The sequence below is a fragment of the Schistocerca nitens genome, chromosome 7, assembly GCF_023898315.1.
Source record: "Schistocerca nitens isolate TAMUIC-IGC-003100 chromosome 7, iqSchNite1.1, whole genome shotgun sequence".
In the NCBI taxonomy this organism is placed as follows: domain Eukaryota; kingdom Metazoa; phylum Arthropoda; class Insecta; order Orthoptera; family Acrididae; genus Schistocerca; species Schistocerca nitens.
The window spans coordinates 392,918,009-392,936,272 of NC_064620.1; the positions used below are offsets into that span (position 1 = coordinate 392,918,009).

The 18,264-nt window shown below is 45.4% G+C and overlaps 1 protein-coding gene across 1 annotated transcript in view; it reads right to left on the minus strand.

Annotated features, from left to right (window-relative positions):
- The window catches only part of LOC126195380 (low-density lipoprotein receptor-related protein 1), an 818,691-nt gene that overhangs the window by 528,249 nt on the left and 272,178 nt on the right, over positions 1 to 18,264 (minus strand). Inside the window, exon 2 of the mRNA XM_049933960.1 lies at positions 11,597 to 11,617. Within this exon, the coding sequence (XP_049789917.1) occupies positions 11,597 to 11,617 (21 nt within the window). The remainder of the gene's footprint in view (positions 1 to 11,596; positions 11,618 to 18,264) is intronic.

Genomic DNA, 18,264 nt, shown 5'->3' on the forward strand with positions numbered 1-18,264 from the left:
TATGAAGGTCCTGCTCTGTGGGAGGCTTTCCAGCAGGCCTACGAATTGAAAGGGTCTCCTGTTTCATGCTACGTGCCAGAGATGCACTATTTTAACCTAATTTAACCACTGTCATTCGACTTTTATGTACATAGGTTTTTTCTTAAGAGTTGTAGTATTAGTTCTGTTTAGTTGTTTAGATGCGACAATTTGGACAGGCGTCCTTTATTTATAGCTTTGCAGATGCATTTGAAGATGGGACACAGGCCCCGGAACCGGATTGTGCTTTCCTTTTTAGTAATTGAAACATTAAACAACAATAACAGATCTTATTACTGATGATAAATAACCCGCCAGGGTAGCCGAGAGCGCTAACGCGCTGCTTCCTGGACTCGGGTAGGCGCGCCGGCCCCGAATCGAATCCACCCGGCGGATAAACGACGACGGCCGGTGTGCCGGCCAGCCTGGATGTGGTGTTTAGGCGGTTTTCCACGTTCTACTAGGTCAATACCGGGCTGGGCCCCACGTCCCGCCTCAGTAACTCGACTCGCAGACATCTGAAACACATTCCCACTCTTTCAAGATTTACACAGCTGGGGTACATTGCTTCCGTCCCGGAGGGTATGCGGTGGCGGCAGGAAGGGCATCCGGCCATCCCTTAAAATTAACCATGCCAATTCCGTACATAACCCTGCTGAACCTGCGCACGATGCGGGATACAGGCAGTAGCAAAAGAAAGAAAGTAAGAATCACTGATGATAAATATGAACAGACGTGGGTGTCCTGTCAAGGGATCATGTGTTGAATTTAAAAACAACTGATATGAGTAGGTATCGATACTTTCGGGGTACTCACATGATTAGGTATCGATACTTTCATGATGTTGGAACATCTCTGAGGCAGTCTCGATCTTTGCACATCTTTGCATCACTTGTCAAAGCAGACGAGATGCATCGGCAGATTCAGTATATCCCATGTATGAAGTGTTTTCTCCGTCTCTCTCTCTCTCTCTCTCACTCTCACTCTCACTCCCACACACACACACACACACACACACACACACACACACACATGGACCGTTCTATTAGCGACAACGCGGCGCACCTGATGCAGAATTCGCCGTGCGGGCGGCAGCGGTGATAAGGGACGAAATCCCGTCAGAACGCCGCCTCGCGCAGCGCGCGGCAGACTGCCAGCAGTTTAGCTCCGCCCACGGGCGGCAGGAATTCGGCTTATCTCTGCGACCTCGTTACCCCGGGCTCCCCGCGCTCCCTAATAACAAACGCCGCTGTTTGGCCCTCCCTACCCGGCTACTCGGCCTCTCGTCCGTGTCGCCGACACAGGCAACACTACATGTACACCGCTCTCCATGAAAATTGCACTCCAAGTAAGAAAGTAAATAACATATTTCTGTTTCTTGGCAGAATTCATGATTAAATTTTTGGGATGCAAAATTTACACTACTGGGCATTAAAATTGCTACACCAAGAAGAAATGCAGATGATAAACGGGTATGCATTGGAAAAATATATTATACTAGAAATTACATGTGACTACATTTTCACGCAATTTGGGTGCATAGATCCTGAGAAATCAGTACCCTGAACAACCACCTCTGGCCGTAATAACGGCCTTCATACGCCTGGACATTGAGTCAAACAGAGCTTGGATGGCGTGCCCATGCAGCTTCAACACGATACCACAGTTCATCAAGAGTAGTGACTGGCGTATTGTGACGAACCAGTTTCTCGGCCACCATTGACCAGAGGTTTTCAATTGGTGAGAGATCTGGAGAATGTGCTGGCCAGGGCAGCAGTCGAACATTTTCTGTATCCAGAAAGGCCCGTACAGGACCTGCAACATGCGGTCGTGCATTATCCTGCAGAAATGTAGGGTTTCGCAGGGATCGAATGGAGGGTAGAGCCACGGGTCGTAACACATCTGAAATGTAACGTCCACTGTTCAATGTGCCGCCAATGCGAACAAGAGGTGACCGAGACGTGTAACCAATGACACCCCATACCATCACGCCAGGTGATACGCCAGCATGGCGATGACGAATACACGCTTCCAATGTGCGTTCACCGCGATGTCGCCAAACACGGATGCGACCATCATGATGCTGTAAACAGAACCTGGATTCATTCGAGCTGATAGTCCATGCTGCTGCAAACGTCGTCGAACTGTCGTGCAAATTGTTATCTTGCAAACGTCCCCATCTGTTGAGTCAGGGATCGAGACGTGGCTGCACGATCCGTTATAGCCATGCGGATGTTTGTCATCTCGACTGCTAGTGATACGAGGCCGTCGGGATCCAGCACGGCGTTCCGCATTACCCTCCTGAACTCACCGATTCCATACTTTGCTAACAGTCATTGGATCTCGACCAAGGCGAGCAGCAATGTCGCGATACGATAAACCGCAATCGCTATAGGCTGCAATCCGACCTTTATCAAAATCGGAAACGTGATGGTAGGCATTTCTCTTCCTTACACGAGGCACCACAACACCGTTTCAACAGGCAACCCGGCAACGCCGGTCAACTGCTGTTGTGTATGAGAAATCGGTTGGAAACTTTCCTCATGTTAGCACGTTGTCGGTGTCGCTACCGGCGTCAACCTTCTGTGAATGCTCTGAAAAGCTACTCATTTGCATATCAGAATCTTCCGCCTGTCGGTTAAATTTCGCGTCTGTGGCACGTCATCTTCGTGGTGTAGCAATTTTAATGGCCAGTAGTGTATTACACAAAACCGGTAAGCCTGGCAGCAAAAATTGGACAAACCGGGCTGGGAATCGATAACTGTGAGCCTGAATGACAGATACGGTTACATCACTGGATGCTGCATTCGCCAGTCGTGGTGGCGACGCACCCGATCTCTCGGCAACTGATGGCCAGCTGTTTTCACTACGTGACAGATCCGGAGAACGTGCTGGCCGGTGCAACATGCGGATGCCCTCTGTATTGAGGTCGGTCAGAACAGCACGGGTAACATGCGGTCTTGTGTTATCTTGTTGAAATGCAGTGTTGCGGAGAACTCTAAGACAGGGCACAGCTACCGGCCCTAACACATCATAAATGTAACGGCTATTGTCCAAATTATGGTTCATGCGAAACAGGGGTGATAGTGTGGGCGTCCAATGGCACCCCACACCAGTACAGCAGGCATTGGGCGGTCTACAGCTGCACTCACGTGAACTGCCCGACACAGGTTTCATGGAACCACTTTCACATTATTTCTCTACCTTTCCACTCTCGAACAGCGTGCGTGAGAAACGAACACTTAAATCTCACTGTGCGAGCTCTGATTTATTTTATTGCAGTCATCATTTGTCCCTACGTAGTTGAGTGTCAATTACATTTTTTCGCATTCGGAAAACGAAGCTGGAGGCTGAAACCTCATGAGAACGCCTCGCCGCAACGAAAAACCCCTTCGTTGTAACGACCGCCACCCCACTTCGCGTATTATATCCGTGACACTCTCTCCCCTATTTCGAAACAGTACAAAAGCAGATTTGAAGTTTTTTGATGACCTACGTCAATCCTGTGATTGCGTAGGCTTTCCCGGCGTAATAAGTCCTGAAAGTCTCTTCGGGTTTGCTGCCGGATTCTAAAATCAACTTGACTCGATATTTCGGCGATCCAACTGTTCGCCATCTTCAGGAAAACGCTGCTTATGCTGATGAGTCCCGCTGAGAACTGACGCCAGGTTGCAAATCGACGTCCTATATAGGCCACCGTTCAGTACACGTCACATGCGCCGCCCATCACAATTTCTGCCTTCCAAAACAGGGAGGTGGCGCCGCCCTTAGTGAAACACTGCTGGCAACGATATATCGCAATCAAGGCAGCACCGAAGAACGTTCAGTTTTGATGCGAGATAATACAGGATTCCACGTCTTGCTAAGAGGAAACCCATTGTCTCTGTTGATTAAATTATGTTAACCTAATTTCAATCGCCTCTTTATACACACTGTTCCAAAAACCGGAAATGTTGGCAACCACAACAGTTTCCTCAAATTTCATTTTGTGTCCCTCCTTTAGGCAGTGTTCTGCTACCGCCGATTTTTCCGGCTGTTGTAGCCTCGTATGTCGGCGATGTTCCACACAACTGTCTTGCACTGTGCGAGTAGAACGGCCAACGTTAGCTTTCCCACATTGACATGGAATTTTGTACACCCCGGATTTCCTAAGCCCTAAATCATCCTTCACAGAGCCGAGCAGAGCCCTAATCTTAGGTGGACGGAAAACACTGGACGAATTTTAAGGAATTTTAACATTAAAAGTGTTTTCCGTCCACCTTCTAAGATTAGGGCTCTGCTCGGCTCTGTGAAGGATGATTTGGGGCTTAGGAAACCCGGGGTGTACAAAATTCCATGTCAATGTGGGAAAGCTAACGTTGGCCGTTCTACTCGCACAGTGCAAGACAGGTGTGTGGAACATCGCCGACATACGAGGCTACAACAGCCGGAAAAATCGGCGGTAGCAGAACACTGCCTAAAGGAGGGACACAAAATGAAATTTGAGGAAACTGTTGTCGTTGCCAATATTTCCGGTTTTTGGAACTGTGTATAAAGAGGTGATTGAAATTAGGTTGGCTGATAATTTAATCAACAGAGACAATGGGTTTCCTCTTAGCAAAACGTGGAATCCTGTATTATCTCGCATCAAAACTGAACGTTCTTCGGTGCTGCCTTGATTGCGATATATCGTTGCCAGCAGTGTTTCACTAAGGGCGGCGCCACCTCCCTGTTTTGGAAGGCAGAAATTGTGATGGGCGGCGCATGCGCCGTGTACTGAACGGTGGCCTATATAGGACGTCGATTTGCAACCTGGCGTCAGTTCTCAGCGGGACTCATCAGCATAAGCAGCATTCTCCTGAAGATGGCGAACAGTTGGATCGCCGAAACATCGAGTCAAGTTGATTTTAGGATCCGGCAGCAAACCCGAAGAGACTTTCAAGACTCCGTCAATCCTATCTGGTGACGAGTCCACAGCGCGCAGCAATACTCCAGAAGAGGACGGAAAAGTGTAGTGCAGGCAGACTTATTACGTTTCCTAACTCATCTGCCAATGAAACGTATTCTTTGGTCGCCTACCTCAGAACGTTATCTATGTGACCGTATCAATTTAAGATGTTCGTCACTATTATCCCTAGGGATATAATTGAATTAATAGCTTTCAGATTTGTGTAATTATCACTGTAACTGATTTTCTATTTCCAAGAGTCAAAACGGCGGTAAGGGACACCATTTTTAAACACAAGAGGTTCAAAAAGCTGTGACGAGGGTCTTGGAGGATATTACAAGAGATGAGTTCCAGAAATGTTACTATCAGTGGCAGAAGCGCTGGAAAAAGTGTGTGCAATCAGAAGGGAACTACTTTGAAGGAGACAACACTAAACTTGACTAAAACGGTCAGCAATTTTTTTTTTAAAAAAAAGGTCTCATTACTTTATTGTCGCACCTCGTACTCCTGCTCCACACTGGCGTAAAAAATACTCTGCAACAGAGTATGTTAGACACATGCATTCTTTTTTCTATTTACAGTGCACTCCATTATAAACAGTGACCATAAGTCTTCATATTTACATTTATGCCGGTCAAGTATTTTACATTTCAACTTCTCTCTATCACAATTGTCTGTATTCATTATCGCAGTGGTTCTTTTGCCTTTCGTTTGTCGAAACCGATTTAGGCAGAAGTTCTGCATACCGGGCACTATGTAATTTCTCACACAACATATGTAAATTTAACTGGAACCGTAGAGATTAGTTCTGAGCTAATTAATTTGTCGCCTCATCGCGAGAGCTACACTGGTTATTTTCGAGAACACGCTACTGGAGAGGTCTTCTGCTTAGGCATTAGGGCAGCTGTTAATCTCCCGCCAAAAAAAGAAATAAATGAAGCAGATTAGTCTCGCGTGCAGTGCTGATTCAAATGCAAAAAGTAAATTAAATTGCAGCTGTTGTTTTAAAGAGATTAGTTCAGAGCGTGTTGACCGTTAATTAATTAGCATCCACCTGGCACAAAACGGAGCTCCGTTTAATAGGATTACTTCGAATACACGGAAACGCAGAAAGAGTTGACGGCTAAGTGCGGAAATTCTACGAGAGTTTACGACATAAAATTTAAGTAACGATGAAAATAGTATAATGACTGGTATGGTGCATCATCATCATCATCAACGACAAGTTGGCCGGCCAGTGTGCCCGATCGGTTCTAGGCGCTTCAGTCTGGAACCGCGCGACTGCTACGGTCGCAGGTTCGAATCCTACCTGGGCATCGATGTGTGTGATGTCCTTAGGTTAGTTAGATTTAAGTAGTTCTAAGTTCTAGGAGACTGATGATCTCAGAAGTTATGTCCCATAGTGCTCAGAGCCATTTTGAACCTTATCCCTGGGAATATAGCAAACATGTTCGTTGGTCTTTCTATAATTGGTAGTCAAATGAAAACGCGATAGTTGGGAAAAGTAAGTAAACACTTTATTATTTCAAAAGTAATAGCCATTTTCGTTAATACATTTATCCTACTGTAAGACACGCTGACCAACGCGTTTATGGTTCAAATGGCTCTGAGTAGTATGGGACTTGATATCTGAGGTCATCAGTCCCCTAGAACTTAGATCTACTTAAACCTAACCAACCTAAGGACATCACACACATCCATGCCCGAGCTAGGATTCGAACCTGCGACCGTAGCAGCAGCACGGTTCCGGACTGAAGCGCCTAGAACGCGTTTATGTAGAGATGTTTGCAGTTGCCTACGCAGCCATGATTGTGTCCTGGCGTACACCTCTTCGGCGAATAAGCAAATCCAGGCCACGAGTGTCTTTCTTCGGGGCTCGAAAAATGTGAAAATGGCCTATGGAGAGATGGGGACTGTACGAAGGATGTGTAAAGGCATCCCAGCGAAATTTCCGCAGCTTAGTCGAAACAAAATGCCAAAAAGATGCCGCCACCCTCCTCCACATGGTGCGATGCTGCAGAAATTTCGCTGAGAAGACGTTACACATCCTAGATATGGTTCCGATCTCTCCCCATGCGATTTCCATATTTTCGGAGCCCTGAGGAAGGACATTCGTCGCCGTCGATTTGCGTCGTGCGAACGGCTGCACGCTTGGATGTGATCACTGTTCACGATGGCAAACATTTTTCCATGATGGCACCGACCGTCTTGTTTCACAGTTGGTTGGTTGGCTTTTGGGGGAAGAGACCAAACAGCGAGGTCATCGGTCTCATCGGATTAGGGAAGGAAGTCGGCCGTGCCCTTTCAGAGGAACCATCCCGGCATTTGCCTGGAGCGATTTAGGGAAATCACGGAAAACCTAAATCAGGATGGCCGGACGCGGGATTGAACCGTCGTCCTCCCGAATGCGAGTCCAGTGTGCTAACCACTGCGCCACCTCGCTCGGTTTGTTTCACAGTGGAATGGAATAAATGTACGATCTATTACCAGATATGGCGATTACTTTTGAAATAAAAAAGTTTACTTTTTCCATCTATCTCGTTTTCTCTTGACTGCGCCTAATACCGTATGTTCGCCTTGCTGTAAGTCCCGCACAGTTGTTTCACTTTCATTAGTCACAATCATGTCATTCGCTCTAATTTGTTCCTTGGTCCGTCTGTTTGTTTCCCCGTCTCTCCTGCTACTACCCAGCATGTACAATGATCAGCCGAAACATTATGACCACTACCCATCGCTACGTTGGATGCCGCCTTGTGGCGTTTCGGGCATGTGGCGCGGTAACTCAAGTATGTAAGCGGAGAAAACACGGACGGGGGATCACGCTAGCGAAGACATGGGCTGCAAAACGGGAAATCCATTGAGACAAGCTACTTTGCAACAGGAAGATTATTATTAGGCGCGGCCTGTGAACGAGTGTCCCGAAAACGGCGAAGCCAGTCGGATGTCTTCGTGTTGATGCGGGAAGAGGCAGGACAGTCAAACTACCATAAGGCGCGAATTGGTTGGACGTCCACTACTCTTCACAGAACGTGGGGTTTGGACACTTGTCTGCTCTGTAAAGTTGGACAGATGGTGATCTGTGGCATCTCTACCGAAAGAACACAACGCTGGTGCACGCACAAGTGTTTCGGAGCACGACGTTCATCGTACATTGTTGAACATGGAGCTCCGCAGCAGACCAACCCTACGTGTTCAAATGGTTCAAATGGCTCTGAGCACTATGGGACTTAAGATCTGAGGTCATCAGTTCCCTAGACTTAGAATTACTTAAACTTTACTAACCAACGGACATCACACACATCCATGTCCGAGGCAGGATTCGAACCTGCGACCGCAGCAGTCGCGCGGTTCCGGACTGTAAGAGTGTAAAACAAATGTTAAATCATTGCTGGTCAGTGAATCTTTTAATCATCATCATCATCATCATCATCTAAGACTGATTATGCCTTTCAGCGTTCAGTCTGGAGCATAGCCCCCTTATAAAATTCCTCCATGATCCCCTATTCAGTGCTAGCATTGGTGCCTCTTCTGATGTTAAACCTGTTACTTCAAAATCATTCTTAACCGAATCCAGGTACATTCTCCTTGGTCTGCCCCGACTCCTCCTACCCTCTACTGCTGAACCCATGAGTCTCTTGGGTAACCATGCTTCTCCCATGCGTGCAACATGTCTCCACCATCTAATCCTGTTCGCCCTGACTGCTACATCTATAGAGTTCAAAAAATGGTTCAAATGGCTCTGAGCACTATGGGACTCAACTGCTGTGGTCATCAGTCCCCTAGAACTTAGAACTACTTAAACCTAACTAACCTAAGGACATCACACACATCCATGCCCGAGGCAGGATTCGAACCTGCAACCGTAGCGGTCACGCGGTTCCAGACTGTATCGCCTAGAACCGCACGACCACTCCGGCCGGCTATAGAGTTCATTCCCAGTTTTTCTTTGATTTCCTCATTGTGGACACCCTCCTGCCATTGTTCCCATCTACTAGTACCTGCAATCATCCTAGCTACTTTCATATCCGTAACCTCAACCTTGTTGGTAAGGTAACCTGAATCCACCCAGCTTTCGCTCCCATACAACGAAGTTGGTCGAAAGATTGAACGGTGCACAGATAGCTTAGTCTTGGTACTGACTTCCTTCTTGTAGAAGAGAGTAGATCGTAGCTGAGCGCTCACTGCATTAGATTTGCTATACCTCGCTTCCAGTTCTTTCACTATTTTGCCATCCTGTAAGAATATGCATCCTAAGTACTTGAAACCGTCCACCTGTTCTAACTTTGTTCCTCCTATTTGGCACTCAATCCGTTTATATTTCTTTCCCACTGACATTACTTTCGTTTTGGAGATGCTAATCTTCATACCATAGTCGTTACATTTCTGATCTAGCTCTTTTAAGTAAGTATTAAAATGACGAAGGTTCGATCCTATAGCCTGACAAAGGGCTTCCATTCCAGAAACATACATGTGCCAGAGACCGCAAACTTGGCGGCATGTGTTTTGAAGAACAGTCGAATAATAAATTTTAAACTCGTTATGCAGAGGGCGATAACAGATTGTTGTTGTATACTCATGTAGTCGTGTCTAACTTACGATGCAAGCAAAATATAAGGATCTTGATCGTAGTAAGTAATTATGGGAAGGTCTATTAATTACGTGAGCTCAAAAGGGGGGGACAAGGGGTCTCATTTAAAGGAGGTGGCAATGAAAATCTCATGTTAACTTTTTAATTCACCGAACACAATTTATTTCAACGGACAATATTAAACAGCCCACCAGTTTTTGTGGCCCCTCTGAACTGAACTGAATGTTTTACACCTGGGCGTCCCCGGGATTCCCCGATTTCAGACAAGGGCCGCACAAATACCAGATTTCATTCGCGGAGATCCCTAGCGCACCGGTCGAAATCACTGCGGGTCAGTCAGTGAGTTCGTCGTGAAATTCTGTAAAGCATACAAAGCCGATGTTATTGTGTTGTATCAAAACTTTTAGAGTGCGTATGTTTAGCGGCATGCCGACATGTCGAAACAAACGCGCCAGCATGAAGTCAATCTTTGTGGAAGGAAGTTATGTTGAAGTTCACAGACTAGAATTCTCTAGAGATTGAAAAGCACCGTAATCATACTGTTCAAAGGAAGTTACAAACAATGTTGTCGTTCATCTGCGAAGTAAGTGAAGGTTCAATGACATTTAACGTACATAATAATAAATACAAGCTTCGTCAAAACGGTCATACTACGTTACGACACATGGTTTCTTAGCAATGCGAACAATTTTCCTAGCAGTCTTCGTAGTTGGCGTCGAAACTTAAGTCTCCAGTATACCTCTGAGCAACTAGAGATACTAACTTTCTTGTTATCGTATCTCGTATACATCCAGAGTTCTGAAGAGAACTGGCACAGTATCGATTCATATGCAATATCTTCGCAAATATAGTTGGTATGGAAGGAAACCTTTCATTACCTTATACTGCTTTCCCGACTTTTGGTGGATTATTTTGGCGACCTCGTCATGACTTCAAATACTGAGAGGGTACCAGGACATTACATCTAAATACGGGGTGTTCAAAATGTCTCTCCGCAGTGCCGTATGATTGTTAGTCGCGCGTGCCGTATGATTAGACGAATTGAATTGTGTATTCAACAACAGGAGTTACAAAAAAATGGTTCAAATGGCTCTGAGCGCTATGGACTTAACATCTCAGGCCATCAGTCCCCTAGAACATAGAACTACTTAAACCTAACTAACCTAAGGACATCACACATCCATGCCCGAGGCAGGATTCGAACCTGCGACCGTAGCGGTCGCGCGGTTCCAGACTGGAGCGCCTAGAACCACTCGGCCACAGGGGGGACACTTTCAACATTTAATGTGAAAATTTGTAAGTAAAAATGAATATTCAATAAATTAATAACTTGTATTTCATCTGAGTTTCACTTCGGTATATTCACTACGGCATACTACGCCAGCTAACAATCATACGGCACTGCGGAGAGACTTTTTGAACACCCCGTATAATGTGTAATATGATCTCCTTTCGATCCCCGCACTTTGCCCGGGCTTTGGGAATATTTCGGATGTTTCTGCCAGACTGAGTGGTGTTTAAATAAAATGCCTGTTGACACTATCGCTTTATGGACTGATCAGCTTGTGATTTAAAAGTATTGCTTCAAAGTTGCTTTTCGTGCAGTTGAACAGTTAGCCTCCTGCGTCGTTTCTCGCGTGGAATAGTCGGCATGAATGAAACACTAAATAAAGAATCAGTTCGTGTCAGTGGAAAATACTGACACTAAATATCTGATCCACGTAATCCGTACACTTGTGTAGACAACCTACGAAAACAGATGTCTTTGTGGAAGTTAAGCTAAAGTGTGTGTCAGCGTGATCTATAAAGTTTATGGAGAGTGGGTGAGTATAGTTAGCATACATATAATCCAAAGATGATATGGCACGAAACAGCAGCATAATCGATGTACGCAGTATTCGTTAGTTGTTATTGGTTCAGAGCAGCAGGAAAGTATGTCTTTGTTTCCGCTATTGGAACAGGGTACTTAGGGAGCTGCACGTATAAAAGAAATTCACCAGGTGTGATACAGTATGAAAATCTATACAGTCACATGTAAAACAGGAGCAAATCCATTTACTTACTGGAATCTGTGCCTTCCGAATCTGCAAAAGAGAAGAGCAATTATTATTAACACATCGGTTGCAAATGGGCTTAAATATTACACTGAACAATTAAAAAAATATATTTAGTTAACCTACATGTTTTGCTAGATACATAGGGTATGTATCTATCAAAACATGCAGTGCATGTTAGAAGCCTGTTCTGTGACTAAGCTGAAGTGCTCACAAGGGGAGGCCGCCAATTGTGAAATTCAGATTCGATTCATACTGCGCATAATAAAAGCTCATGGCCAGAAGTGTAATGTGGCAAAGCACCAAGATGCACTTCTCAGCCGTTGTCGAGAAAATCGACAGTTAAAAGAAACCGTTGCGGTGAAATACTCTCTACGATTAGTAATTTTCCTCAGCGTCGTGGCGCAGCGGTAAGCGCTCGGGTTTGTAATCCGAAGGTCGCCGGATCGAATCTCGCACCATTCAACTTTTTTTTTAGTATTTGTTTTTTGTAATTCAATATATATATATATATATATATATATATATATATATATATATATATATATATATATATATGGCGGAAATCAGTGCGGACGGGAGAGCTTTGGTACACCCTGTTAAAAAAACGGAAAAATGGAGGCGGTACAATTGGAGAGTGATCCGCCTTCACCAACATACATAAGCAATTCATTAATAGTTTATATATATATATATAATTTGAATTACAAAAAACTAATAATAAAAAAATTGCATGGCGCGAGATTCGATCCGGCGACCTTCGGATTACGAACCTGAGCGCTTACCGCTGCGCCACGACGCTGTGGAAAATTATTAATCGTAGAGAGTATTTCACCGCAACGGTTTCTTTTAACTGTCGATTTTCTCGACAACGGCTGAGAAGTGCATCTTGGTGCTTTGCCACATTGCACCTCTGGCCATGAGCTTTTATTATGCGCAGTATGAATCGAATCTGAATTTCGCAATTGGCGGCCTCCCCTTGTCAGTGACACAAATTTACGTGTGCAACGACAGACATGTGGTGGAAATGCATTCAGTGACAATTCTGAAGCGCTCAATTATGCAAGTTTATGTATGCAATGATGTGAATGCGGCGAAAACTACAAACGTTGTCTGCTGAACGAAAATTATGAAAACAAGTACTCCAAACCGACATTTCACGTGAGTCACATCCCAGTGCAAATCTGTAACTCAAGCATCTTTTTGGCGTTCTTATAATTATGTATTTATATTTTAGGATATCTAATCAGTAAAAACTGCAGCACGTGTTGTAATGAAAGCATGAAAGCCGTCTGACGATGAATCTTAATGATTCGAAACCGGTAACGGTACCCTTTGAATAAAGGAACTTAAAATAAATTTGTGGCTGGTTGCTGTCTCAACACCGTCAACACTCTACAGTTTCAAAGAAAAGCGTTCCAAAACAAATTTACTAAATTTCAGCTCCGTTTTATTTAGATTTATTTCTCTCAAATATTGGTCGATTTTTGCACATCACCTGCCACTGTTGCTGCAGAAAGTCGTTCATTTTCCGCAAGCAGTGTTGCCAGTTCAATCCTGAAAAGTTAACTTCTAATAATGGAAGTTTTAAAAAAGGAAAAACGAACTTGGTGAAATTCTGTCAGAGACGTGGCCTAAGAAGAAGCCAAAAGTATGAATAAATAATTATTACACTACTTTTCTGCACTCATTATTTCAAACTAAACGAATGTTTTAAGCGAAACAATAACTGTCGCATCAAGACGTTAAAAAGCCTTTTTATCCTGATAGTGGTGAAAGACGTGAACACATCAACGATCGGAGGACGCTACAATTTGAAGAACTCCATTACGGAAAGATGGTAAAACCCGTATCGAGTGAGTAAATTAATCTTGAGTCCGGACAATAGCTGAGGATCATGAATTGTATCCCAGACATTGTCGACGTTATAAGGTAGCTCCACCACTTCCTTGTTATGAAACAAAGCAGTTTACCAAAGCACGTCTCGCAGGTATTGATCATTAAAGACTTCGTAGCGCTTGAAATATTAATTTCCAACTATTCGTTCTTTATCTCAGGCTCACTATAGGATCCTGTACTGTATGCATAATTTTAACAGTACTGATTTGAGACAGCTTATGTATGACATAAGCGTTGTTGTCGAAATAAACCGTGGTCGCCGGCCGAGGTGGCCTAGCGGTTCTAGGCGCTACAGTCTGGAACCGCGCGACCGCTACGGTCGCAGGTTCGAATCCTGCCTCGGGCTTGGATGAGTGTGATGTCCTTAGGTTAGTGAGGTTTAAGTAATCCTAAGTTCTAGGAGACTGGTGACCTAAGAAGTTAAGTCTCATAGTGCTCAGAGCCATATGAACCATCAAAACCGTGGTCGCCTACGCCAAACAAGACTTCGTTGATCGTCAGTTTAACTATAGTGTAATCAAGCAACCGCACAGCACGGTCAGAGATTGGTGTCGGGCACAGTACACCTAAACAAGATCTTTATACTTTAGTATAAAATATTTCGTTGCTCCGCAAGGGCAAATGGTGAAACTGCACACTAAATCATTCAAGGAATTCGCTGTGTTTTACCACCAGTTGCTGCGTTAAATGTTTCTCACTCAGTTCTTGTTACAAAGCTTCGCTGGACAGTCACTTCCTCTATAGCCCGTCACGCTCACGTGGTCCCTATCATAAGGGCTGTGAAAATGCGTAAAGTTGCTTAATACTCGGCAAACATAAGCGCGGAGAAACCGTTAAAAAGAATCGAAAAAAAGGAAAAAATAAACCGCTAGTGACAAAGCTGATTTCAGATATCCGCCCAATACTTCCGCAAAATATGGCCCATCTAAGCGCAGTTATATGCTACATGGCACGCTTTATTTTCCGCCGGGAGGAGACTGCAATGAGATGAAAACAAACACATGATTTCGTACCGCAACGTTTTCCATCGTGTTAAACTTACGACGAACACAGTATATTTATGGTACCGTCATTGGTACGGCCATTCCACACTGAGAGATTCAAGTTCATTACATATTGCATACTCGTGTATACACTACTGGGCATTAAAATTGCTACACCACGAAGATGACGTGCTACAGACGCGAAATTTAACCGACAGGAAGAAGATGCTGTGATATGCAAATTATAAGCTTTTCAGAGCATTCACACAAGGTTGGCGCCGGTGACGACACCTACAAAGTGCTGACATGAGGAAAGTTTCCAACCGATTTCTCATATACAAACAGCAGTTGACCAGCGTTTCTTGGTGAAACGTTGTTGTGATACCTCGTGTAAGGAGGAGGAATGCGTACCATCACGTTTCCGACTTAGATAAAGGTCGGATTGTGGCCTATCGAGATTACGGTTTATCGTATCGCGACATTGCTGCTCGCGTTGGTCGAGATCCAATGACTGTTAGCAGAATATGGAATCGGTGGGTTCAGGAGGGTAATACGGAACGCCGTGCTGGATCCCAACGGTCTCTTATCACTAGCAGTCGAGATGACAGGCATCTTATCAGCATGGCTGTAACGGATCGTGCAGCCACGTCTCGATCCCTCAGTCAACAGATAGGGACGTTTGCAAGACAACAACCGTATGCACGAACAGTTCGACGACGTTTGCAGCAGCATGGACTATCAGTTCGGAGCCCATGGCTGCGATTACCCTTGACGCTGGATCACAGGCAGGAGCGCCTGCGATGGTATACTCAACTGCGAACCTGGGTGCACGAATGGCAAAACGTTATTTTTTCGGATGAATCCAGGTTCTGTTTACAGCATCATGATGGTCGCATCCGTGTTTGGCGACATCGCGGTGAACGCACATTGCAAGCGTCTATTCGTCATCGCCATACTGGCGTATCACCCAGCGTGATTGTATGGGGTGCCATTGGTTACACGTCTCGGTCACCTCTTGTTCGCATTGACGGCACTTTGAACAGTGGACGTCGCATTTCAGATGTGTTACGACCCGTGGCTCTACCCTTAATTGGATCACTGCGAAACCCTACATTTCAGAAGGAAAATGCACGACCGCATGTTGCAGGTCCTGTACGGGCCTTTCTGGATACAGAAAATGTTCGACTGCTGCCCAGGCCAGCACATTCTCCAGATCTCTCACCAACTGGAAACGTCTGGTCAATCGTGGCCGAGCAACTGGCTCGTCACAATACGCCAGTCACTACTCTTGATGAACTGTGGTATTGTGTTGAAGCTGCATGGGCAGCTCTATCTGTACACGCCATCCAAGCTCTGTTTGACTCAATGCCCAGGCATATCAAGGCCGTTATTACGGCCAGATGTGGTTGTTCTGGGTACTGATTTCTCAGGATCTATGCTCCCAAATTGCGTGAAAATGTAATCACATGTCAGTTGTAGTATAATATATTTGTCCTATGAATACCCGTTTATCATCTGCATTTGTTCTTGGTGTAGCAATTTTAATGGCCAGTAGTGTAGATTTAAGAAATCTCTCTACAGTGGCGCGAGTGCGGCAGGCGGCTTCCGGAGACGCAGGTGTTTGACGTCTCTCTGTTGGCGGCGATTCGTGGCGAGAGCCGATGGACGTGCAGCGCTTTGCGGCGGTACTGCACCGTGCCGGTTAGGAGAAGGCCGGACGAACGCCTAGCTTTACGATCACGCTTTCAGAGGAAACAGTATCGAACGATGCTCTTGGCTATGTCAAACACGTTGTCGCCCCGCGGTAAAGTCAATACTGTTCTGATAAACATGCAGGTCCGTGAGGGCGAGAGGCTGCCTGTGTGTGTGTGTGTGTGTGTGTGTGTGTGTGTGTGTGTGTGTGTGTGAGAGGGAGAGAGAGAGAGAGAGAGAGAGAGAGAGAGACGCGATAAACGGTGACGGACCGAAGCACTTTCAGTGTTTATCGGAACCCGGAACGAACCGTTTTCTACAGTTACTTGGTCGCAGAAACACTTTGACGAGGAGAACACGGCAAGTGTCACAACGCGATTTCCCAGAAACTCTGTGCAACAGGGCTAAAAAAATAAGCGAACACATGTCTCGGCTTATCCGTTGATACTCTATAGTTTCTGAAATGTTTTTGACGTACTTTCCAAGTACTTTTGTGCTTTTTACCGCGTGATATCATCAGACGAAATGGTGCCTATGTGGTTATTCCTCGCCTTCTGAATCTTGCGCCGCGTGTTCTAAGCCTGACTGCTACTTTTATTTTTGATTTTCATTTATACACAGTGATTGAAAAGCAACTCTACAAATTTCGTGTGTGTAGTGTATGCATCGAAATAGCGGAAAAATGTTAAATAAAGTTTCGTCTTAAATTTCTTTAAAAAATGGTTCAAATGGCTCTGAGCACTATGGGACTTAACTTCTGAGGTCATCAGTCCCCTAGAACTTAGAACTACTTAAACCTAACTAACCTAAGGACATCACACACATCCATGCCCGAGGCAGGATTCGCACTTGCGACCGTAGCGGTCGCGCGGTGCCAGACTGAAGCGCCTAGAACCGCTCGGCGATAAATTACTTAATTTCATAGTTATGCGGCAGAGTAGGGATCACAAGTGCGACACAAACAACACAAAATTAATTCTGCTCAGAAAGCAGCGACACTGAGGATCCGGAAATTCAACACAGCTACGTACCGTCCAGTTACCCCAGAACATGTTTAAAATGTCGATGTCGGCGACGACAGTGACGTGCTAGACATCTTACGCACTCGGAACGTTGCAGGCTCCGTTTATCTTATTCTGTACAGTTGCACAGCCATTTCCATTTGCTGCTCTAGTTCTGCTACATTCTCAATTGCAACACTATACACGAGCTCTTTGACACTGCTCCAAAGGTCGACATCCAGGGGTTAAGATCCAGAGATGTGACGGTCCAAGCAACTGATCCCCACGACCTATTCACTTACCGGGATAAGCAACAAGGAAAAACCGTCTTGCTTCCCGACTGTGGGAGCACAGTCGTGCATAAACCATAAGTTGGTTCGTATAACGAGTGGGACGTCACGAAGCAGACCATCCAATTCATGTTCAAAAAACTGTCGATACACTGTGCCAGTCACGAGCTGTGGAATAACATGCGGTCCGAGTAACTGATAGTCCACGATACCATACCAAATGTTCACTGAAAACGATGTTGATATTACACTCCTGGAAATTGAAATAAGAACACCGTGAATTCATTGTCCCAGGAAGGGGAAACTTTATTGACACATTCCTGGGGTCAGATACATCACATGATCACACTGACAGAACCACAGGCACATAGACACAGGCAACAGAGCATGCACAATGTCGGCACTAGTATAGTGTATATCCACCTTTCGCAGCAATGCAGGCTGCTATTCTCCCATGGAGACGATCGTAAAGATGCTGGATGTAGTCCTGTGGAACGTGCACCTTCCGCCGACCACTGGCGACAACATCGATGTACTGTGGAGACCTCACGCCCCACGTGTTGAGCAATTCGGCGGTACGTCCACCCGGCCTCCCGCATGCCCACTATACGCCCTCGCTCAAAGTCCGTCAACTGCACATACGGTTCACGTCCACGCTGCCGCGGCATGCTACCTGATGTGTTGGTGAATGTGCCAACACCTTGTAGATAGAGGAGGCCGAAATGCACGCTATCTAACGCAGACGGGCGTGAATTCTGGAACAGGATAAGTAGTGAATTCTAATAAGAAAAGTACATAGCTTCTGCACTACT